Source organism: Marmota monax, unplaced genomic scaffold (assembly GCF_021218885.2).
Source record: "Marmota monax isolate L192 unplaced genomic scaffold, Marmota_monax_Labrador192_F-V1.1 WCK01_AAM20220418_F8-fsc00109, whole genome shotgun sequence".
Taxonomy (NCBI): domain Eukaryota; kingdom Metazoa; phylum Chordata; class Mammalia; order Rodentia; family Sciuridae; genus Marmota; species Marmota monax.
In genome coordinates, this window is record NW_026695229.1 from 93,389 (window position 1) to 120,251 (window position 26,863).

Consider the following 26,863-nt stretch of genomic DNA (forward strand, 5'->3'; position numbering starts at 1 on the left):
CTGTTTTGAGTTGCCCTCCTTATATCAAAGAAAACATTCTGCATTTGTTTTTTAGGAATTGGCTAGCTTCACTTAGCATAATCTGTTCTAATGCCATCCATTTCCCTGCAAATGCCATGATTTTGTTATTTTTAGTGCTGATATATCTACAAGTTTTATTGTCTTTTGAACTTATATCTACAATTCTTCTGAATTGTCTTTATAAGGATGTCACAAGAAAGATATATATATATATATATATATATATATATATATATATATATATATATATATATATATATATATTGGCTATTTATTGGTCTCTCCACCATTTTCCACTTTGTTCAGGAGCTTTTGCTTTCTTGCATAGAAAAGTAAGGCAACTCCATGAACTGTCTTGTGAACCATTAACCACATACATGTAGTTAGCATGGGTGGAAGGGATGGACAGTGAGAACCCAGAGGCCATTCCAGGAAACTGAGCTTTATCTATTTTTTGTAATTCTATCAAATATTTTTTTTACTTATATATTTTCAGTATTATTAGCATGTCACATTTCACAAGGCAAATAACTGACCTCATGTACTATTCAGCTTCATTTCTTGTCATACTTCCAAAAATACCTTTTTTTTTACAGTGTTTCTCTAGGATGGTGTTTGAGAAGAGCTCACCCCACGTTTTCCTTTATGAAGGAAAAGTTATGCTCCCTCAGAATGAGACTCAGCACCCAACATTCAACAGCTTTTCTTTTATGCTGCAAAGTAAGTCTAGAAAATAATCACATCTTTTGTAAAATTATAAATGTTAATCTACTGTGCTTAGTGTGGACATAAATACCCAAGTGATTTATTACTGGGTCTCTCTCTTTCAGTTTTAATGTTTTCATGTTTGATTTTTGAAGAAAACTGACTTTAGAATTTCAACTCTCTTTAAAAGAGAAATGAGAATGATAGTCCTGGGAGCCTCTGTGCTAGAACCCAGAAAATTCCTGACTAAATTATGGTAATCAGCTTTCTATCAATCTGGTAAATGCTTGATAAATGAACTTAGAAAGAGGAAGTTTCAGTTCTTGATTAGTTGGTCCCATTGCTCTGGGCTTCTGGTGAGACAGCACAGCATGGCAGAAGTAAAAATCACTTACATCTTGGCCATAAAGTAAAAGAGAAAAAGAAGAAGGGGCCAGAATTACATTTTATAATCCCCAATGTCCTGATGACCTCCCAGTAGGCCCCACCTCTTAACGGTTCAACTATCTCCCACTAGCACTGTGCTGGGGACCAAGCTTTTACCTTTGGGGTACAAACCAAGTCCAAGCTACAGTAATGTCTAGAGACCTTCACTCCAAATATCCCACTTCCAGCCATTTCCTGTAAATGTTTATTAGAACTTCTCAAAGCAGTGATTTTATTTATACATTCAGGGTTCATTCAACCAAATGTAACTTTCATTAGTCGAGTGAGGAAGGGCCTGGAAAAAAATTATTGGCTACTCTAAAATTTATGGGTTGAAAATCTATTGTAAATAATATTCATATTTTGAAATTTTTATAGACTTTAATTTTAATAGCAAATCTTTGAAGACCCAAATAAGTTTGAGATTTTTCCCCCCTTTGGCTTTAAAGCTAATAGTATCACATCACCATTCCAAAACAGCTGCAATAACAAATATATACATTTTTTAAAAAATCTACCAAAATAGGGCTGGAGATTTAACTCGGTGGTGGAGTGCAAAACCTGGGTGAAACTCCTAGTCCAAAGCAAAAAAAACCCACCCCCAATACTTCCTACCCACTTGTTTGCAGATCTACTGATAAACACTACAGGTCCTGTACTTTCTTCTGGGAAATTGAAGAACTGCAGGAAATCTTCAGAAAACCCTACCAGAAAGGCAGCTGTCCCTGCAGTGCTCCAGTCTACAAGGGCCCTTTCCACATCTGTTTCAACCACCACACCCTTTAAGGATCTTTTTGCTCACTTTCCCCTCCCACCTCACTCCACAGTTCTGTGTCCTTATTTTTGCTATTGTGGAAAAATTTAGCCTTCCTCCATTTCTCAAGTAAATTAACGTACACCACACAATAAAGACTGGGCAGCAAAACAAACACCAAGGAAAATGATTCCAAAAAGATATGGTGGGAGGATGAGGAGAAATGAATCCCTAGACTTTAATTTCATTTGCATTGCATTACATAGCATGATACTGAGCAGTTATGACACTAGCATTTACTGCTAGTCTGCTACATTAAAAAAAAGGTATAGAGTAGATCTCTGTAAAGAATCAAGAAAATATTGCTTTAAGAGCAATGATCACAGTGCCACTGAACAGTTGAGTGCTGCTGAGAAGATGAAATAATTAAATGCTCACCAAAGAACATAGCTTGTCATTCAGTACAATCACCATTCAATAACTGTTGAATGAATAAACAAGTATACCAATGAATACAGAGGAATTAATACAGATCTTTATTGCTACTTAAAATTATGATGAAGTTTGGAACTTTTTCAGTTCTTTTATAACTTGGACATAAAATGCATGACCTTATGGTCTCCTAATTCTGGTCAATGGCAAAACTCTCCTATATAAAACAGTTATTGATTTGAGCCGAGGAGATTTCAGTAGTTAAAAAAAGTCATACATGCCTGTGCCTCACATTTAAAATTTCAAGGAAAGTTTTATTTCAGAATTATGAACTTTTCAGAACTGTGTAAGATTAACATAATATAAACATGAGGGATAAAGAAAAACTGAAAATATTTTTTCTTTAGTTCAGCCAAATGAATTCAAGTCATATCAAGTGTAAATAATAAATAATGAAAATCTTTCATTTTTTAAAAACTTCTGAATTACAGAATTGTGAATAATGGAGTGTGGGAGTGTAGCATAATTAACATTTTAACTGGAATAATTGCAATTTACATGCAGATCTGAGAATTAGTGTACAGAGATTCATATCACACATCATGCGGTTTCCTGCAATGGTAGTATTTTGCAAAACTATAGCTTAGTATCACAGTCAGGATATTAACATTGACACAACCTACCAATTCATTGATTTCCTCAGTTTTACTTGATTCATTCTGTGTATGTATTAATTCTATATATTTTATCTCTTGTGTAGATTCATATATTCACCATAACATTTAAAATATGAATAGTTCCAATGCCAAGAGAATCCTAAGTTGCCCTTTTATAACCCACTCCCCTCCTTTATTTCCCCAGCCCCAACACTTGGAAACTGATAATCTGTTCTTTATTTCCAAAATGTTGACAACTTGACATGTTATATAAGTGAAGTCATGCAGTACGTACTCCTTTCGTTAAATTTCTATGTCCACACCTTCACTATTAATAAATAGAGATGTGATTGCTGATCCCACATCCTGTGACCTTGTTGAGTCCACTTATTGTTTCCTGGGAGGTTTTTATTTGTTTTTAAGTGTTGTTTTTGTAGCAACAAATCACAGGGTGCTTTCCAATCTTTCCATGGTTAACTGTCTGGAAGGACAGCTGAGTTGCCAGGTGGGAGGGGAGAACTGGCAGAGAAGAATCCTGGCAAAACAAGGAAAGAGACATTGTTGACTCAGCTCTTCCCCAGAGCAATTGTCCAGGGAATGAAAAGAAATTTGACTCTAAATTAATTCCCTCCTTGGATTTAAGGAATGTTACCTTTTCCTTCCATGAAGTTCTCTTCCGCTAATACCAGATGCCCATTCTGATCTCAGGGCAACCTCTTCAGCCATTACTGGTGTAGCCTGACCTGTCAAGAAATCCATCTCAACCTTCCAAATTGGATTTGGCTGTTCTATTTAGTACCCAGTATTGGACCAAAAGTGTAGATACTTTGTTGGAATCTTTTAAATCATGATCTTGATGGAAATAAGCTTATTCATATTATTCCTTTATCTTGGGTGAGTCTGTGGTTTTGAGAAATTGGACCCCGAATCCTAATTTATAGAATTTACCATCATAAAGTTGTTCCTTTTTGTCCTTGTAATGGCTGTGGGATCTGCAATATATCCTCTGTTTCACACTTTATATTAGTTTTGTCTTTTTTGTAGGTCTATCTTGCTGGAGGTTTATTTTGTATATTGATTTTTTTTTGAGAATCAGTTTTTTCATTAATTTTCTCTTGCTCAATTTCATTGATTTATGCTCTTAAACTTATTGTTTGCATCCTGCTGCTTGTTTTGGATTTATTTTTCTTTTTCACTCTTTTCTTGAGGTGTAGGAACTTAGGTCATTAATATGAGAACTTACTTGTTCTAATGCAAGTCATTCATACGATTAATTTCCCTGCCGATAATGTTCTGACTATATCCTACAAATTTTGTAATTTCTGTCTGTATATTTTTTTAGGTTCTGTATATATTTTAAATACTTCTGAGACTTATTTTTTGACCTGTGGATTATTTAGAACTATGTTATCAAATTTCCACATTTAGAGGTTTTCCTATTAATGTTCTATTTGATTCCATTATGTTCAGAGAACATGTTCTGTATGATTTCAATCATTTTAAAATTGTTGATGTTTGTCTTATGGCCTTGGAGTTTGATGTAGGTGAAAACTCCTTGATTGCTTGATAAAAAGTGTGTATTGTGCTATTTTTGAGTGGACTGAAGTTTTTCTCAGTTGCATACTTTTAGTTGATTGTGTTGCTCAGATATTCCAGATATCAGATATTTCAGATATCTTTGCTTATTTTCTGTCTGGTAGTTCTTTGAGTTTTTGAGAGGGGTGCATTGAAGTCCTCAAATATATTTCATAATCCTTAAATTCTCTCTGTATTTTTTTTTTGCTTTTGTTTTGTGCATATTGATTCAGGATGCATAATGTCAAGTTTCCACCATAAGAGTATCTCATCCACAGTAGTTCACTGCCCTAAAAATCCATCCTGCGCATCCTCATTCTTCTCCCAGACTCAAGCCCCTGACAAACAATGATCTTTTTACTGTCTCCATAGTTTTGCCTTTTCTAAAATGTCATATAGTTGAGTCATATACCATGTGCCTTAAGACTGACTTATCTCACTCAGTAAAATACATTTAAGTTACCACCATGTCTTTCTAGCATTGACAGTTAATTTCTCCTTAGCATTAAATAATACTCCATTGTCTGAATATATTATAGTTTGTTTCTTCATTCTTCTATTAAGAGATATGTAGGTTGCTACTAAATCTGAACAACTGTGAATAAAATTGTAATAGATATCTGTGTGTCTGAACATCAATTTTCAACTCATTTTGGGTAAAGAGAAAGGGATGTAATTGCTGGATCATCTGTAAAGAGTATATTTAGTTTTGAAAGAAACTGCCAAACTGTTCTTGAAGTGGCTGTACCATTTTGCATTTCTACAAGCAATTACTGTTGTTCTACATACTCATCAACATTTGATGTTTTAGCATTTGCATTTGGATTTTAACTATTTCAATGAGAGTGTAGTGGTATCTCCTTGTTTTAACTTGCAATTCTCTAATGACAAACAATGTTCAGCACCTTTCCATAGTCTTATGTGCCATTTGAATCTCTTCTTTTATGCACTGTATGTTTGTATCTATTTCTATTTTTAAATTATTTGTCCTTTTTATTGTGGAGTTTTAAGAGTTTTTTAAAAATATATTTTGGATAGTGGCCTTTTATGAGATATGCACTTGAAATGTTTTCTCCTGGCTCATGGCTTAAGTCCAGATTGTCAATAATTTTTTTTCATGGATCATGCCATTGGTGTTATATTTAAAAACCTGCCATTTATATTTCCTTCTGTGTAATCTTCTAGGATCTTAATTTTTCATTTATATTTAGGACCATGGCCTATTTCTGGTTCACTTCCTGAAAGGTATAAGGTTCATTGTTTGCATGTGAAGGTCTAGTTGTTTCAGCACCATTTGTTTAAGATCACATTCTCTTCATTGTATTGTTTGCTCCTTTGTCAAAGATCAGTTGAGTGTATCTGGGGGGATATATTTCTGGACTCTCTACTTTGTTCCATTGATCTATTTTTCATAAACATCATTATCTTGATTATTGCAACTCTGTAGTAAGTATTTTGGTTTATGTCAGTCCTCTAACTTTGTTCTGTTGTTCATTATTGTGGTGGCAATCTGCTAATATCCTCAAAATAATTTATTGAGATTTTGTTTGGGATTGGCCTGAATCTATAGGGCAAATTGGAAAGAGCTGACGTCTTAACAATATCAAATCTTCCTATCGAGGAATTTAATATATATCTACTTATTATGTCCTTAGATTTCTTTCATCAGAGTTTCACAGTTTTCCTCATATAGATCTTATAAACATTTTGTTATATTGATACCAAAGTATTTAATTTTTAGATACTGATATAAAATATATTGTTTTTTTTCTGGTCCCAAGCATTTTAAAATTAGTTAATTTATTTTAATTAGGTATATATGACAGAAGAATGCATTTTGATTCATTATACACAATTACAGCACAACTTTTCATTTCCATGGTTGTATATGATGTAGCATCACATTATATGTGCAGTCATACATATTCCTAGGGTAATGATGTCCATCTTACTCCACCATCTTTCCTGCCCCCATGCTTCCTCCCAATTCTCCCTCCCAACTGGAAATGAAATTAAACTCCTATCTCTCACCATGCATAAAACTCAACTCAAAGTGGATCAAGGATCTAGGAATTAGTCCAGAGACCCTGCATCTAATAGAGGGAAAAGTATACCCAAATCTTCATCATGTTAAATTAGGCCCCAACTTCCTTAACAAGATTCCTAAACTGCAAAAAATAAAATCAAGAATTAATAAATAGGATGGACTCAAACTGAAGAGCTTCTTTTTAGCAAAAGAAACAATAAATGAGGTGAACAAAGAGCCTACATTTGGGGAGCAAATTTTGGCCACATGCATGTCAGGTAGAGCACTAATCTCCAGGAAATATAAAAAACTCAAAAACTTAACACCAAAAAACCAAACAACCCAATAAATAAATGGACTAAGGAGCTGAACAGACACTTCTCAGAAGAAGATATACATTCTTCAATAAATATATGAAAAAGTGTTCAATATCTCTAGTAATTAGAGAAATGCAAATCAAAACTACTCTAAGATTTCAACTCATGCCAGTCAGAATGGCAGTTATCAAGAATACAAATGACAATAAATGTTGGTGAGGAATGGGGGGGGGACTGCAAATTGGTACAACCAATCTGGAAAGCAGTATGGAGATTCCTTAGAAAATCTGAAATGAAACCACCATTTGACCAAGCTATCCCACTCCTCAGTCTATACCTAAAGGACTTAAAATAAGTATACTATAATAATGCAGCCACATCAACCTTTATATATATATATATATATATATACAGAGAGAGAGAGAGAGAGAGCAATGTTTATAGCATTGCAGTTAAACTGTGAAAGCAACCTAGATGCCCATAGATGAATGGATAAAGAAACTGTGGTATATATACACAATGGAATATTACTCAGTATTAAAAGAGAATAAAATTAAGGCATTTGCAGGTAAATGGATGGAGTTGGAGAATATCATGCTAAATGAAGTAAGCCAATCCCTAAAAAACATAGGCACAATGTTCTCTCTGATAAGTGGATGCTGATCCATAATTGGGAGGGAAATGGGAAAAATGTAGATATGGGAAAAATGGAGAAATATATTCTTTTTAACTTTAAAATACAATAATCCTTTGTTGGTGTTGATTCAATTTCTTTAATATATACAGGACCATTCAGATCATCTACTTATTCTTGTAGTAGGCATTTTGGTAGATTTTTGTCTTTCAAGAAATTATTCCATTTCATCTATGTTTTCAAATTTCTGATTACAGAATTATTCATAATATTACTTTATTATCCTTTTAACATTCAGAGAATATTTAGGAATGGCCTCTTTTTATTTCTAATATTAGTAATTTATGATTCCTCTCCTTCCCTCTCTCTCCTTCTCCCTTTTGAGCTACCTTCTTTAATATATACATTCAACATTATTAATTTCCTGCTATTTTTAATATTCCTCACAAATTTTAATAACCTGTAATTTGAGTTTTACTCATTTTGAAATGCTTTTAAATTTCTCTTAAGATTTCTTATTTGTCTCATATGTCACTTTAGAAGTCTTATTTTTTACCCTTCCTGTATTCGGGGCTTTCCACTATCTTCCTATTGTCAATTTCTATTTTACTCATTGTGATCTGAAATTAGGCACTGTGATTTCCACTTGTATGTTTGTTAAGGTGTATTTTGTGGTCCAAAATGTGGTTTGATTTGGCTGATGTTTCATGTGGGCTGGAGAGCAAAATGTACATTTGTATAGATGCCAATTAAATACAGTTAATTAGTATTAGACAATGATGTCAGACTAATTAAGAATAAGAAAAAAATGTTTTTGCATTTTTCTTTCACTTATTCTTTCTCTAATACTCCTCATGTCTTTATGTAGATCTAAGTTTCTGAGGGATGTTATTCCCACCACCCGGAGGCATTCTTCTTAACACTTCTTGCAGGGCAGGTCTATTGTCAAAGAATTCCTCCTTTTTTTGTTTGAGAAAGTCTTGATCTCTGCCTCACATTTGAAAGATAATTTTACTGAATACAGATTTTTTTAGGTTGGTGGTTTTTATCTTTCAATGCTTTAAATATTTTGCTGCATTTTCTTATTTGTAAGGTTTCTTAGCAAAGTCTGATATAATTCTATATGCAGCTTCTAAAGAGCTAAGGTTTTTTTTTTTTTAAATAGAACTTCTTTCATTTTTTTCTTTATCTTTAGTTATCCACATTTTGAATATGGTATGCTTAAGGTATAGATTTTTTTTACATTTATCTTAATTGATGTTTTATGAGATTTCTATAAAGATCTGATGAACATGGCAAAGAAAATTAAGATTTGTAAGTTAAGTATAGAGCTCTCAAATAGAAATGTAAAATGGACCACATGTAGTTTGAAATGTTCCAATTGCTACATATAAAATGCTGGAAGTCATAGTAACTATGAGTGGTAATGGCTATATTAATTAATTTGATCATGGTGATCAATACATGGTACATATGTGAGATATGTATATATATGTGTGTGTGTGTGTGTGTGTGTATACATACACACAATCGTTTTGCATACCTGAATATAACTTTATGTGCCAATTAAACATTTTAAAGTAAAAAAGTAAAAACTAACAAATTTAATTTTAATAATGTAATTTGACTCAAATATAAAAAGTATTATTTCAGTACATAATCAGTGTTTAATGATTAATTGTATCCCTTCTTTTATATTAATTCTTTGGTACCTGTTGTTTATTTTGCATGTGTAGTCTATCTTAACTCATACTAGCCACATTTCAAGCATTCAATGATTATATGGTCAGAAGTAAGTATATGGAACAGTACAGATCTGTAAATTTTTGTGTATTAAAAGAATTTATAATATAAGTATTATTATAAAATGCTCATTAGAAGATCTCAATGTCATTTTTATTATATCATATAAGTGGTACATACAGCTTCTTTGATGTAAAAGTATTGTTTTTTAAATCTAATCCATTATTTAATATTTTGAAGAAAGTAACTGTACACAGTGGGAAGTTTTTGTTTAAATGTAGATATGAAATTCTAATTTGGATTTTTTTCTTGCAAAAAAAAATGTTTAGATGTTTCACTCTACTCTTCTTTTACTTGCATATAATTTTAGAGGAAAGAAGAAATAAGTTGAAATTTAACCCTTTTTTTGTTATGCTGAGGGTCAAACCCAGGGCCTCAGACATGCTAGGCAAGTGTTCTATCATTGAACTGTATTCCAGCCCCCATAATTCTTAACTTTGTTCTCCATAGGTGCAGTATTTCTTCCATCAGACTTCTTTCAAGATTTTCTCTTTGTCTTTTCTGTAATTTGAGGTTGATATATCTAGGTGAAAGTTTTTGATATTTAATATGTATTTGGCTGCTGGAAGAAAAGTTTATTTGGGGGCTCTCAGTCCATGGACAGCTGGCTCCATTCCTCAGGTCTTGAGGTGAGGCAGGACATCATAGCAGAAGAGTGTAATAGAGTGAAGTGGCTCACATGATGAAAGCAGAGAGGAATGCTAGTAGCCAGATACAAAATATATACCCCACAGACATGTCCCAAGGGACCCACCTCCTGAATCCACACCTTACTTGCCTTCGATTATCACTCAGTTAATCCCATCAAGGGAATTAATCCACACATTGGGCTAGGCTCTCGTATCCCAATCATTTCCTTCTTGCATTGTCTCACACATGAGCTTTTGGAGGACACCTCACATCCAAACCATAACAATTTCTGAGTTCCCAGCTCCATGCTTCCTTATCTGTCTGTTCTTGCATTTCTGTTGTCTGCCTTTTTCACTAGAGCCTTTGATATATCTGAATCTGGTTCTGCTACTTGCTTCTTCTCTTCACACTGTTTTTTTTTCTTCCTTGTCTTAATCTTATTATACGTTTTTTCATTGAGTGATGAACATTTATTAATAGATAAATAAAGTATATAAGACAGATAGTGTGAAGATTGGTGTTAGCCTGTCTCAGGCTTGGGATCTATTTAAGGTTTGTTAGCTATCCTTGATTCTTATCCTTGTCTCCTCTCTTGATTTTGACCTCTTTTGAATACTCTTGTTCAGGGAGTCTGGATCTTTCAGTCACTTAAGTTGTAGCCCACTATACTGGAGCCCTGTTGCTGTGATGGTAATGAATCCTTAATCTCAAGACTAAGTCCCAGTCATGAGAGTGTCCATATCCAAGAAATCTGACCTTCCCACTATTTTTTTCTTCTCTAAAGTGAAACAGGAATGCCAAAGGGGCTGAATGGGGAGTGTGCTCCTCTTGTACCTGAGGTTGTGTGGCAAGGACAGTTTTTCCATTTTCTTTTCTGTTCTGTTCTGTTCTAACCAACCCTGCCCCCACCCCCCTTCCAGTCCCTGAAGAGTAGACTCTTATGGAGAACACTCCAGGATAATTTCACAATGATTTTTCAAAATATTTTCCTGTCATAGCCATGAGGGGATCTTCTTGGATCTTTACCATGAGAACCTTATAGAATGCTTGGAGTTACAACCCCAAACCTTCAGGCTGCAGCTCCCAGGAGCTAATCATCTCCTGATAGTTCACACTAAGCCTCCAGCAGTTTCTCAAAGTTGCTACTAAAATGTTCCCACCAGTTTATGGCTACAGTGACCTCTGCTTCAGATCTTGGGCAACAAAGTCTCTGTAGGGACACTCTGGATCCCCTGCTTTTTCAGATTTGGAGCTGGCAGTTTGCCTGGAAATTTGTTTTTCTGATGTATCTAAGAAAAATCATTGGTGTTTATTTGTTAGTTGTAATTTGCTTTTTCCTTATTGCAAATTGGGATGACAAAATACAGGATCTTTGTATATAGGAACTGATGTCTTTAGATTCATTAAAAAAAAAAAACACTTCTGAAATTTACATTGGTGGAAGCATAGAGGGAGAACAGGTTTTTTGTTTTTTTTTAAACAAAAATCAAAAACTAATATTTCAGGGGAACAGATTTTTTTTTCTTACCCTAATATAAGCAGGTAGGGAAATTGACAGATAAGGTTGAATTTTCTCTTATGGAATTTTAATTCAATCCAGGAGGGTATATTCTTCAGATTTTTGTAGATATAAGACAGAATGTGAGCTGAAATTCACTTGACCTAAATTCTTTATATCACACACCTGTGATTTAAATGTGGGTATGGTCATTCTTCTTAAGTCAAATGTTCATTACAATCATTTACTATGGTTTAAAAATTTCTAATGATCATTTCACTTTCTAAGTTTGTAATTTTAATTCAGGAATATATATTATATATTCAGTATATATTAGAATATACTTTATAAAGGTATTCATCAAAATTAATCAGAAATAAATATGTTCAAACCCTCAAACTGTTAAATTCCCTCAAATTTTTTCCAAAGCAAACAAAAACAAAGAAATTACCTTTGGGTAAAAACTGAAGATGGAAAATTTTAACCAAAGGGGAATTATTTATAAAATTCTAGTGTCCTCAAATTAAAGCTTATAGTGGAAACTCTTTCACAATTTTAATTATATTGTCCATTCTCCCCAATGTTTATAATGAGTTACAATACCTAAACTGGATGGAAAAGCCAAGTACAAAATGTCAGGCCTAAAACCACATAAAGGCTCTTAATATTTCTGCTAATTTCTATTCCCCTTTAGGCATATGTTGTGAAATGTGGACATCTTCTGCAAGCAACTGGCACGCCTATATCCCAGAATCCTGGGAGAATTATACAGAAGTTTCAAGAGTTAAGGAATTACTCCTCTCTTCAATAACTAAAAGAATAAAATCTCCATTTTTCTTCATAAAAATTGGATTTGATATATATCTTTCTATATTATGGGATGCTTTAGTTTTGAAGATTGGATACTATTGGGCCCATGTCCATGTGTGTAGTGAAGTATATAAATCAAGAGATAATTATTGGTCCAAAGAAGAAGTGTATGTGAAGTGGGGGAGTATGTCCTTTCCTCAACTATCACCATTCTTGAACTTTCTTGGTTCCAGTTTAGATGGATGTTTGAGCCCAGAAGTCAATTTGCAAGCTGCAAGTACATTTCGTTTGCAAAAGGAAGAGGCTATTTTATTAATAATCCATAGCCATTTATCATTCAGCTATTATCTGCCAAACACCAACCTGGTTTGCTTCCCATCTTTATCTTTAATTCAAGGGGATACATATTATCCTTCTTCTGTAAAGGCTGTTATTAACTGATAGTCTTCTATGGACTGCTCTTTACTCATTGTATGTCTGTTCTAGTTGGGAGCAGAGATATCTGGGAAAAGTAAATGAAAGGGCTATAAGAAGGGAAATGGCCAATTCCAGGAGAGAGAGGGCTCATTCTTCTTCCAGGTTCCCTTTCAAGGAAAGAAGCTGTTCAACCTGATTAGGCAGCCCCACCTGGGATTAGCTCAGTAACTGAACATAGATTGAAAACAATCATGTGATCACACCAGAACCCTCTTAGGGGTTGTCATGGCACTATATTCACCCTGAGTCAATTTTAATAAACTCAAGATTGCACTGGCTTGCTGAAGTTTTGGAAGCCTTACAGTTGCTGTGATGTTTGGCTGGATTCTGTGGAATTAGGGCATGGCTGTCTCCACTTCAGCTCTGAAGCAGAGTTCTGAACAGGAAAGCAAACCCCTTCTCTTAGTGCAAGATTTTTCAATCTCTCCTATAGTTTCTTCCCCTCCCCTGCTTCCTAGTACCTACATATCCACACAATGTGGCTGGTTTGAAAGAAATATTCCTGTGAGACATGTGATAATCAGTCTTCTCCCCCCCCCCCCCCAATTTAGGAAGCCTAGTTGATTATTCTGAGAGATCTTCTCCTACTCTTTCCTTGGGAGCACTTAAGATTTTCTTGTCCCTTGTCTGTCTGCAAGCATAAGAGATGCTGTCTTCATCCATTAGCTTGAGCACAATGGTGTTGCTTGGTTCTTTTCTACCTTATGTCCAACATCAATAGACAATGTGAAAATTTCATATGTAAACAGGTCAACTCTGTATACATGATGACTATTATGTTCCTTTATTTTGAAAAAAACTTTTATTTTTGACACTATTGTTTCAGGAAGGGGTTACACTACTGGTTCCAAGATTCTAAATGAAGCTCTTCTTATCACATATAAATGGATAACCTGAATGAGAGGAAGTTAAAGCACAATAATCAAAATGAAGTCCAAATAAAAATAATGACTACATGAACCCTCCATAGGTTGAGTGGATTTTCCAGAAGTTATTCTAAAACTTGGCTCTGTGGTAGTCAGAAAGCAAAACATGCATGACTAAACATATGTTTATAATTATATAAAATAGAGAAGTATGCCAACTTCTTGAGGGAGACAAAAATATATGCTTTTATTTTCTAAACAAAATTTCTAAAACACTTATATATATATGATTTGTTTTGGATCATGATCGATGACATAGGAAAATGAAAAGAATTTGAAGAAGTGTGATTCTGGGGATGGAGACTTTGGCCATTAAGTTTATTGGAGGTAACATCTGAGCATTTAAGCAACCATTTGTGGAAAATATTCCCCAGGCATGGAAGAATTATTGGGAGAAATTAAAAGAACAAAATCAAAATTGAGGGTTGAAATTGTATTTCTGTAGTTACCTCTACATGTGACCTTAAGAAATTGTTCTTTGTATTTCCTTATTTTTTTTCTATGTGCACTGCAATATAGGCTTCATGTGTTCACCTCTGTGTTTCTAATATCTAGAAATGTGTCTGTTACATAACACATGCACAACAAATATAAGCTAATATATATTTGAATGATTGCATTACCACATTTACAAAGTAAAGACAATTACTCAAGCTAAAATACCTAACACATGTTGGAGTGAGTTGCAGGTGAGACTGGAACTTCTTCATCTTATTCCCAGGTATTTTATCCTTTTTCAGTTACCATAATAAAATATCATAGTCTAGGTGGCTCAAGCAATAGAAAATTTATTTGCTCATAGTTCTAAAGTCTGCAAAGTCCAAGAACAAGTTTCTTGTAGGGTTTTGCCAAGGCTCTCTTCCAAAACTACAGGGAGGACTTTCTGGTATCTCTTAATGAGGACACCAATCCTACAATATCAAAGCCCCCACCTATATGACCTCATTTAACCTTAATTACTTCCTTAGAGAACCTATCACCAAATACAGTTAATTTGGGGATTAGGGCTGCAATATATGAATTTTGGTGGGAACAAATCTGTCTTCAGGACCAGGTAATGCCAAAGAGAATGGACTCAATGGCATACTTGTGGTTTAGCAAATGGAAACACAAGCAGTCCAAGCCCATTTCTCAAATGAGGCAGGATAAAAAATAATACGTACAATAAAAACAGAGTTGCAGTGGGACTCCAGAACATATTAGGAAACTGAATTTTAATTGTTGAAGCCCTAGTATATTCTCAGCCAAAATTCTTTTTAACCCAGGTTATATACTACATAATTAGGATAGGGATACAATTGTCTCGATATAGTAAAAGATTTATGAGAGGAAGAATATATAATCCTAGCTTTATTTCCTCATTGTTCAATGTTAACATCCTCCAATGGTTAGCATATTTTGAGATTTAGAAAATGTTCTGAAAATTAAGTGGGGCCATAAAATCAAAACAGGAAAAGCTACCATAGCCAACTCAAAATATTTGAAAGTTAAGAAAAGCATTAGAAAAGATGAAAAACAATCCTGATTATTTCTGCCAATTAGCATAATTTGCCTAAGGTCATTGCAAATCATATGACCTATCAAAATCTTTGGGCAATTCTACTACCTGCACTGAGCAATATAGTACACTTTTAATTCATTCACTTCTTTAAAAACACCTTTGTTCTTCGATTAGCTTCTCCACAATATCTCCTATTCTTTCTCCTATACACTTTTAAAATCAACACCCTTTCCAGATCATCTCTTCCACTTGAGGCCTTTAAATACCAGAGTTGTGCTAATCCTTCTCAAGTTTATATCAGAAGATCTCACCTCTGCCTCAATGCCCAGTGTTCCATACTACCCACCTTCTTACTCAGTGCTTCTTTTTGGCTTTCAAATAGGCATTCAAATTTAGCTAGTTTTAAACTTTATGCTTGAGTCCAGCACAAGCCAGAAGTACATGAAGTCCAAACCCACAGAATCACATCTCGAGAATCTCTCCCCATAAACAAACTCTTCAAACAAGCATCACTTCTGCCATCTGTCATCTGGACTTTGGTGGTAGTCTCCTGTCTCCTCCACACAGACTGCAGATGCTTTTTGGTTCATGGGTTTATAAAAGAAAGTGAGATGGGAGGTGATGGATATCTTGTCCAGGTTATGCTGAGCCTGGCAAGTGTTCCTTCATTCAGAGCAGAGAGCAATTATCCCATGCCTCAGAGGCCCTCATCTTCTACCTACAGATTTGCTTTTCCTAAATGAAGAAGGGAGACAGAAGATATCAGAATGACTATCTTTATTAGCCTTAATATGTGCTTTGGTAATGGTGACCTCTGTGGGATCACGTTTTCATTTCTTAAGTTCCTCGTGGCCCTCTTCTCCCATGTGGAAAATGAATTTATTGATACTCCCTTCACCTTGAGGCTGATTTGAAGATTAAATGAGATTAAACTTCTCTGTAGTGCCTGACTCAACTCAGGTTGACTGTATGGTTATTTCTACTCATGGGATTCTTTTATTTAGGTCAAGTCCTTGGAGGTTTGCTGCCTCAAGCATCATGAATAACTGAAATAGTTTAAATCCCAAGAATAATTTATCACCTCATCTCCAGGTGCTTGTCATTCATCTTTTGTTATGGTTTGGATGTGAGGTGTCTCCCAGCTCATGTGTGGAACAATGCAAGAAGGTTCAGAAATGATTGGGTTGTAAGAGTCTTAATCAATGATTTAATCCCCTGCTGGGGAATAACTGAGTGATAACTGAACTGGTAGGGTATGTCTGGAGGACATGGGAATTAGGGTGTGGAGTTGGTGTATATACTTGTATCTGGAAAGTGGAGTCTCTCTCTTTGCTTTCTGATCACCATGATGTGAGCTGTTTCCCTCTGCCATACTCTCCCACCATGATGTTCAGCTTCACTTTGCATCCTGAGAAATGAAGACAGCCTTCTATGAATAAGACCCCCAAAACCATGAGCCTCTGAATAAGCTTTTTCTCCTCTATAATTATGTTGGTCGGGTCCTTTAATCACAGCAGCAGAAAAGCAGACTAAAACATCTTTTCTATTCCAGTCACCTAACAAATGGAATACTATCTGCCACCATCTAAGTGTGACTGAATGACCAAAGTTTTGAAAAAATAGTAAAGAAAGGGATATTTTTTATTTCTCAAGGAAGAAGGGACATTATCTCAGAAGAGATGTCAGACTTGAGAATGGAACATATTGGCCTTACTGTTTCTACATTAGGTAACTGCAGCCCATTTGGGTGACATTTCCCAGAATCTAGTACAGGGATGCACAGAGCTCAGATTTTTATCTCCTTACATTTCCAAAAATACGTAGGCAGAAGACCATCTCAGAAGTTTTATTTTCCTACTTTGGTCTCTTCATCAAGACTCCCACAGACTCAAATTTGACTTCCAGCTGAACCAAAGCTGCAGGCACCCACCATGCCTGGGCCCAGAGATTTTATTTCAGGAACAAAGGAGTTCTCTACCAGTTTCAGGATGAGGGAAAAGACACCTGGAAGGTCTCAAAGCAGCAGGACTTTCTCCTCCTTCATTGCTGTTCTGAGATTTCTGCATGGAAGAATTCCCCTCATGCATTGCTTATTGCTTCTCTATCAACTGTCTGTCCTCCAGTTTAATTGATGTATAAATCACAAATAAAAGTTGTGTATATTTAAAGTGTGTAGCATGATGTTTTGACTTGAGCAGACATTATGGAAATGATCACTGTAATCAAGCTTTTAACATCTGATGTAGTTTTTGTTTTTGTGTGATAAGTACATTCTAACATGTACTCTCTTAATGTTACTGGGGAATGAGATTCAGCAAATTCTGTTAAATGCATGTGAATATGGCATAATGAAACCCACTGTTATCTTATACAAATAAATGTGTCATATAATTATAGTGAACTAATAACATTAAAAAATCCTCTCATAGAAAATTTCAAAATTTCAAACACATAATGCCACATTATTAACTATGGTCAAGTGCTATATGTTAGTTCTCCAGAAATTGTTGGTTTTATGACTGAAAGCTTGTACCCTTTGAAAACCCATGCCCATTTCTCCCACCCTTCCCCAGCCCTTGACAATCACTATTCTATGCTCTGTTTCTGTAAGTGGGAGTTCTTAGATCCCACATATAAGTGGAATCATATAGTATTTGTGTTTCTTTGTGTGGCTTATTTCATTTAGCATAATTTTCCCCAGTCTCATACATGCTTTAACAAATAGAAGGAGTTTCTTCTATTTCAATGATAGAATTCCATGTATGTATGTATGTATATATATATATATATATATAATTATATATTTTACAATATTATACATCTTATACTATTTTATATTAAATATAATAGTATATTATATAATTATATATCATATAATAGTATCATACATATAATAAATGCAGCACAGTTTCTTTATCCATTCAGCATCAAAAGTACAGGTATCTCTTAAGATCTTAATTTATTTTTCATTGGCTTACAGAATTACTCATAGGTCTATTTTTAATTTCTTGAGGAACCTCCACACTACTTCCCATTACGGTTGTATCAATTTACATTTCCACCAACAGGATGCAAGTGATCCCTTTACTACATCATTTCATGCATAGTAAAATGCATTCATAAAGCACTGTGGCAAATGTGAAAACTTTAAGCTCATTGTGAGGTTGCTTGGGCTGGAGACATTTAGTAAAGAAAAAGGAACTGGTGGTTGAGAGTAGAAAATGAAGAAGAGATTTTTCTAGCAAAATCTTGGCAGAGAGAAGAAGCTGAGAGACAGTTAACTGGGGCCTTAGCTCTTCACTCCAGTGTGGGACATGGAGGGTTTTCAGACTGACTTAGATGGGAGGTCCCAATGTGTGGCCTGCTAAGTCCTGGATGTGTGTCCTCAAGTCTTTGTTGTAGAAAATGTTTATTGTAAAAAATAGGTGTTTATTACATGTCAGCAAAAGTTATATATGTTATAAAAAATCTTTCCCCAAATCCTGTAAGTGCTCTTATATTCCAATAATGACAATAATGCACCACTTAGTGATGGGGGGCACATTCTGAGAAATGCATATTTAGGTGATTGTCATGGTTACGTGAACATCACAGAGTGAACTTAACATGAACTGAGGTGTCTATGACATCAACACAGGCTTAGGGGATCACGATCATATAGTCAGTAAGTTAACTGAAATATAGTTAGGGCGATCCTGACAGTATTGTTACTATCATTGTTCTTATAGAAATAATATATTATTCTTATAGGAATATATAGACATAATTAAACTAAATCTCAGAGAGGACTGCAGAAGGTTCAGTGGGCTGATATGTATACAGAATAAAGAGAGGCATTCCTGGTCTCCAGGTTAAGAGCTACACAGGTGTTTGCAATACTATCGTTAGTCTCATTATTCTAACTCAGGTGAAGGTAAAGTCCTTTGCTGAGGATCACACAGAACACAAGAGGAGGAGCTGCTTCCACACTCAAGTTGTTCCTGAAGGAGTTTATCAGATCTACACAGAGAAGCTGATGCCTTTCAAATCCTCCTGAAAGCCTGGGGTGGAAACGGTAGACTTTAGGAAATCTTTGAGTCTGGCAACTGAATGGCCCTCTCCAGGCTGCACACAAATCCACACAGTGTTATGAGAAGGAATGCTACTGCTTTGTTTAATCCCCCAACAGTCTGGGTGGTCCTTATGCATTCCATGTTGTTACACATGAGAGAACAGACTGGGAGAAAGTGAGGAACCTACTCCAGGGTCCTTTATCCTGGGCCACTCCATACTGCTATTTCTTCTAGGATTCTGTACTGCAGGTTCACCTGGGTCCTGACTCATCCTGTGGATCATCTCCTTTACCATGGCCCATGTTGTACTGCTAAAGGAGAATACTTTAGATTCATTTATAAAGACAGAGATTTATTTCTTACAGTTCCGGAGGCTGGAAAGTTCAAGGTCAAGGCACTGACATCTGGGGTGAGCATTCTTTTGGCTTCCCCACATAGCAGAATGCAAAGGACAAGAAGGAATGGATTCCAACTTTTAATCCCCTCCATATGGGCACTGAATCCCTCTCATAATGGAGGAGGCTTCATGGCCCAATCAATGACCTCTCACAGCTGCCATTTCTTAATTGGCAACATCTGCACTTTGAAGGGGCTACAACAAACAATAGCACCTGCAATCCCATGTATGGATATTTGTCCAAAAAGAATTGAAAAGTCTCCAGGAGATATTTGCACACCCATGTTCACTGCAGCATTACTCATGCTTGTTAAGAGTTGGAAAGACCTAAATGGCCCTACAGAGGAACAAGTAAGAAAAATGTGGCATATGCACACAAGAAAATAGCATTCAGTCTTAAAAATTAAAGAAATACTGCTCTATGAAACAACATAGGTTAACTTGCTGCTGTTTTTGCTAAGTGAAACAACCCAGCCACAAAAGAATGGCTGTCTCATACTTGAAACTCTTCATCTTAATATGGCTCCCTGCTCACTCTCCACTAACCCATCACCTGGTTCTTCTCATTTTCCCCACCTTCAGGGTTTTAGTTTCCCAGGCCCAGTTCTTAGCCTTTCCCATTCTTCACCTTGACTTCCTAATGCTTTCTACTCCTGACTTCAAATATCTGTGCATCTGCCACGATCAACTTGTCTCTCCAGTCTTGACATCTCCTTTGAATTCCAGATCTTGGACCACCTCCCTGATGTGTCTATGTGGCTATATGTTCAAGGTATCAAACTCAACATGTGTAAAGAGATAGCTTTATTTTCTCCCAATGTGTCCAGGTCTTATCTAGTTGTCTCTGCATCAGTACATTGAAGTTCCTTTTCTTCCAGTTGCTCATGTCCAAAGTTTAGAAGCATTCTTGACTCCTCAGTTTATCTGTATCCCACATCATGTCCATTGGAAAACCCTGTGGGTAGTCTGGGGCTGGGGTTGTGGCTCAGAGTTAGAGCACTGGCCTAGCATGTGCGAGACCCTGGGTTCAATTCTCATCATCACATAAAAACAAATAAAATAAAGGTATTGTGTCCAACTACAACTAAAAAAAAAATTTTTTTTTAAAAAAAAGAAAACCCTGTATGTTCATACCTTACACTCGCTTGTTTTGTACCCCTTTTGGAAATTTTAGTTCAAGTTTATTAGTTTTGTATTTTGCTTTTACAAAAAAATGGATATACTTTTTTTTTAAAATGCTCTCTACTTCTTTTACATGGAGGGTGGCATAATTTAGAAAAGCTTTTGGGCTTTTCTTCCTTTCTTATGGGATGATTTATAGAATATATTGTTTCATATTAATTCACAATTCATTTTGCCTTTCATGTTTATGGCTTCATAATACTCTTTGTGTATACTCCGGACATGCCAAAGTATATTCAACCTTGCTTTCATATTTGGGCATTTGGGTTGTTTTTACGTCTTGAAATTACAAATAATATTTCAAAAAACTTGTGTAAGTACCTTTTCTTATTGTTGAAGTCATATCTTCATAGTAAATTCTTACAAGGGAATAGTAAATTTGCAATGTAAGCACCTATGTAGTTTTTATTAGATATCCCCCAATTTGCCTTAGAAGGGATGTGCTAGCATGTAGGAATCACTACTAAGGCACAAGCATTTGTGTTTGCCCATAAACTCACCAACAGAATGTATCATGATCATCTTCTCTTCTAAAGGTTAAAAATTTTCTCTGTTTTTAATCTGAATTTCCCTTCTCATGAGTTTAAACAGTTTTCACATGTTTGACAGATACTTTTGTATCTTAATTTTGAATTTTCTATGTCTTATTTCATTTATACTTTGTCTTCAACTTTAGGGAGTCCTTTATAAATCAGAGATATCAGCCTTTGCCAGTTACACATGTTACAAATATTTTCTTGCAGTGAGTCTGTAGCTTTCCTTCTTTGCAGTGTTTTCTTCTCCTTTAGGAATCAGTGACATAGTTGCTTCACAGAAGCGTGTAGAAAGTCCCCCTTGCTTCTGATGCTGTGTAGTAGCTTATGGAACACTGGGGGGATCCAGCCTTTGGGTTTGGTAAAACTACCCTGTGAATCCATCTGGACCTGCTACTTGCCTGGTGGTGGTGTTCCATGGAAATCATTCTGATTAAGCTTTCTCAGTGTAATGGAACCATTTAGTGATTATGTTTCCCTAGGAAATTCTCCATTTCGTTTGGATTTTCAAATTTATTTGTATAAATGTTTGCATAGTCTCCTGCTTGCTTATTAATTTTAAAAATAATATACTTTCAATGGGTTGGACATGTCTTTTTTAATCTTGTGATTTGTCCCTTTTCCACTTAAAGTTAGCAAGTTGTGTGTCTATTTTGTTAATTTAAAAAACATAATCTTGTTATTCATGTTATTTTAGAATATTCCTGCTAATTCACTTCTGCCTTTTTTGTCGTTGTTGTTTATTATGTCCTACCTGAGAATTCTTTGAGTTTCTTTTTCTGATTTTTTTGAGGCAATATTTTAATTCACTTGTTTTTATTGTTTCATTTTTATGGATTTATTTATTATTTTCTTTGTTCATGACCTTCAATGCAATATATATTCTGATAGTAGCATTTTGATTTTTTAAAAAATTATTTAACCTTTCACCTAAGCATTGTTCAATAGGAAGTTTCTCAATTTCTTTCAAGTGGAAAGGCCTTTATATTATTCTTTGCTTTCTGTCCTTTTTAAAAAGTAAATTATATTTCCATCATTTTGTAATCATGTAATATGTTCATAAAATTTCTCCCTTATGGGCTGGGATTGTGGCTCAATGGTAGAGCACTTGCCTAGCATGTGTGAAGCACTGGGTTCAATTCTCAGCACCACATACCAATAAATGAATAAAATTTGAAAATTCATCAACAATTAATAAAAATATTTTTTAAAAAAATTCTCTCTTATGAAAATTATTGATATTTTCCTGGTCACCTAGTATATGATTGGTGTTTGTAAAAGGATACTCAAGAAGAATATGAACTTTCTGTTATGCTGAAATTTACTACATATGGATAAATTATTATTTTGTTAGATTTACTCTTTTTTCATCTGTTTGATCTGTTTTATATAATAACCTTCTATTATTAGTGTATCTCTATGATTTCTTGAATGCTCTCTAATTTTTTTACAAAATATTTGGTAAATCATATGCAGCATAAATATTTATAAATGTTTATCTCTGTTAAGTAGTGTGACTTCCAGCCTTAAAATAGCGTCTTTCATTATCATGTTGAATAAATTAATGTTGAAATCTTTGTCTGGCAGAATAGTCATTCTGCTTTTCTTCATTTTCCTGGTATATCCTGTTTATCCCGCTTCCCTTTTTTAACCTTTTTCAATCACTCAGCATCTGTGTATCACTTGTTTACAATATATAGTTAGGATCTGTTTTTTAAAACAAATTGTCCATATTTTTATTTTAGGAGGTAAGTTAAGCCCACTAACATTTATGGCTGACTTAAATGCTTGCTCCACTCTTTAATAGAACATTTTATTGGTATGTATGTTTTCTTTTATTTGCTGATATTTTGTCTAAAAACATATATTTCTCTAGAAATATATGCTGACTTTGATTTTTTTTTCCCCGGTTATTTGGAAGGTGTGTATTTTTACTCAACTGCTTACCTTTTTCTCAGTTTCTTGTTTTCTTTTTACATTTTATTAACAGGTTTATCAGGGGCTTTGGAGCTGTATCCTTTAACACTCACCTATTGATGATAGAATTGTGTTTCCTTGTCATCCTTTTTTGGGTACATCATTTATACAATGATATCCTATTGGGCATTGCTCAGGACCTCTTTGCTCTGTACACACAGGCTCTCCTGAATATTCTGAAGCCTCACTATCACCTGAAGTGTCCCCTGGAGGTCCTCAAGTAATCATTTCTTTGAACTATATATTTTCATATATTCTCGAAGATGTTCTGTTTAGAGAGCCCTAAGATCTTGTATACTAGAAATTGTTTTATACAGTCTTGTTATTTAAAGAACAGATGAGGTGGATATTTAATTGTTCATTCACACTTATCATTTTTTTATTAAAAAATATTTTAAGATACTATAACTTTGATGCCTTCCTTTGTATGTGGGTTTTGAAAAGTCTGATGTGTCTCTCTCTCTCTCTAATTTTATATATATATAAATTATCATTCTGGATTAGTTTTCTCCAGTATTTGGTGAGCCCATTAGCTTCACAGATTCAAGAATTTGTTATTATATTTTTGTAAACTTTTTATGGACTACAATTTTAGGTATTATTTCAGACTTACAGAAACTGAGATAATACATGGGTGCTGTGAAAGTTTGTGGTGATTTGTTATGCAGCAATAGAAAACTAATTTATATTTTGGAACCTAGAAGTGGGGTACTTAAAAATATATAAATAGTTTTGAAACAGGGATATACAGAGATGGTGAAAGAATTTTGAGCAACATTGTAGAGGAAGCCTAGATTGCTATGAATAGATAGTGGAATCTGGACTTTGAAGATGATGTCAGTGATGGCACATGAAGAAATGACTTACATGTTATTGGAAAAAGGGGATCCTTGTTTGGTAGCAGAAACCTCAACAAAATTGAAGTTGTGTGGAAAGCAGAATGTGTAATCAATGAGTTTGTACATATGTTTCAGGAGATTACTCAGCAAATTGTTTAAGATGTTGCTTGGTTTCTTCTTGCATTATGGTAAGATGAAAGGGGAGAAAGATAAGTGTGGAAAGAGCTGTTAGATAGGAAACAGAAGTAGATGAGTCTGATAATTCTCAGCCTTTCCAGATGGTAAAAGATCTGAAATGAAATTTCTGCTGAAAGCTTTCATCAAGAAAAGGCTTATGGTGTGTGAGTGTACAGATTCTTCTAAAATGGTAGAGGATCAGAAGATTAGTGTATTCACTTACACAATGGACCCTTTTGAGAGATTCAATTTGTGATCCTCCCAGGAAGTTTAAGGACCTTATCTCCCAATTACTTCAGCAGGCCCAAATATTGAGTCAGGATTATCTTGACAAAAAATGTGGATGTGGCATTTGTGTAAAGGAGTCTAATCATGACAAACCCATAAGGTTTTTTAAGAAAACTGCTTCATCAGAAATACATCCAGCTTGGACTCCAAAGTAAGGACAAAAGGAAAGGAGGCTGTGGTACTTCTACAATTCTACTGGCACAAAGCAGACCATAGAACTTTTTAGCAGAAAGCATGTGTTACCTTTCATGAGGAGGGACCAGGAGCTTGCAGGACAGAGGTGACAGCAGGGAGAATTATTCCCAGGCTCTGAAATTTAGTCAAGAACTCCATTTTTCCCATCTGGATTTCAGACCTACTGTAGGCTAGGGTGCCTTTTCTCTCACTTTCTTCATTGAATGCCTCTAGATTTTTATGTTATGACATTGTATGTTGGGAGTCTTGACAACATATGTCCTCTGGTTTTTTAGACAGAGATAGAAAAGACTTACGTCCCAGGAATAGACTTAATGGATCACACACTGGAGTCCCTTTGAATCTGATTTAGATGGTACTGATGGACAGAATTTGAAAGTTGAACAAGATAATGGGACATAGATTAGATGATAGCATTTTTCAGAGAGAACCCTGATAATCCTTGCCCAGCTGACTGATCTTCAGATACTGTGAAATAATAAATAAGTGCTGTTTAAAGCCAGTATGCTCATGGTAGTTTGCTATGCAGAGTAGAACATGAATAGAAACACAGGCACACATTTCCCCCACTGATTTGTGGTTTATTTTAGAGAACTTACTTTATTTGATTTATGTGAAATTTACTTTTCTGATTTTCTGTGCAATTCCCTATAAAATTAAGCTTACTTTGTTCTTTTTTTAAAAATAACATTGTGTAACTTGTTACCAGAATGTAGTATAACTAGTACATGAAATATATGGGGTCTTTTTATTCAGTCAGGTGAAATATATGTACTGGAGCAAGTTTTCTTAGTTTGTTTTGATAATGGGTTTGGCTGAGAGTCCCCATTTGGGGGTTTACTATTTATCTTGCAGGATAAAGTTAGACTTGTGATTTGTCTTTGATTCTTCTCCGCTTAATTGCCAACAGGCACATCTATTTTCTATGTGAAGGGATATGCATAATAATGCTTGCCATGATCATTTTTGAGAATTGGATTCTTATGAGAATTTTCACTTATTTTTATCTTAAAATTTGTTTTATTTATCATGCTTTAGCCATGCAATAATATTAATAGTAATAACAATGATAATAACAACTGCTAGTTATTATGGACTGTGACATACCAAGCATAATGTTTTACATAAGTGGTTATACTTATTTTGTGAAGCAATATTTTTAGGTAAGCACTATAGTTATATTTTGAAGTTTAGTTAGCTTACATAAATGTCAAAACTACAATATAATATGTCATAAAATAAGATGAAATTTTGGTGAAAAGATTATGAAACTTTATTGGGTGGAAGATCTTCATTCTTTTTCTTCTTTATTATCATCTTTATTATGTAAGTAACATGTGCCAAGAGTTCTCTATAGACCAAGCACTGAGTAAAGCACTTCACAAGCATAATCCCATACAAATTTCCTCAAATCCATGTAGAACCAAAGCTATTATTGTTCCATTTATACAGAAGAAAAAACAGTTTAAAGCACCATTACGTAGGAAATTAATGTTTCAGTACAAATATTTAGGTATTTCCAAGTACATTTGTAATGATCACAAAAATCCTATGTTTGTGACTATTATCATTATCACTCTCTGTCCATGTGAAACAGAAAAGTCTTAGAGTTATAGGACACATTGTCATGGATGGTAACAAGAGTGTGAACCCTGGCTGGATATGATGACACATGCTTGTAATCCCAGCGGCTTGGAAGCCTTGGAGACAGGAGGCTGCAAAGTCAGCCTCAGCAACAGCAAGGCACTAAACAATTCAGTGAGACCTTGTCTCTAAATAAAATACAAAATAGAGTTGGGGATGTGGCTTAGTGGTTGAGGGCCCCTGAGTTCAATCGCCGGTATCCGTCTCCCAAAAAAATAGAGTGTGAACTCTTTCCCCTACACCACAATATAGCTGGGCAGATTAGAAGTGGATTGTGTAAATTAATATTTAAAGCATTAATGGTCCTTGACAGCACCTAATTCCCTGTCTTGTGACTTACAAATACTCTGCTCATTGGCCGTGGGTATAGTAAGTAATTTATCTACTC

General features: G+C 34.8%; 1 protein-coding gene across 1 annotated transcript; it reads left to right on the top strand.

The window, feature by feature from the left end:
• The first annotated feature begins 393 nt into the window (after positions 1–393).
• On the top strand, positions 394–12,728 carry LOC131423925 (uncharacterized). The gene is made up of 2 exons (XM_058576860.1): positions 394–741; positions 12,172–12,728. Exons 1-2 carry the CDS (start codon positions 528–530, stop codon positions 12,726–12,728), a joined length of 771 nt encoding a protein of 256 aa, XP_058432843.1. The 5' UTR covers positions 394–527.
• The last annotated feature ends 14,135 nt before the right edge of the window (positions 12,729–26,863 follow it).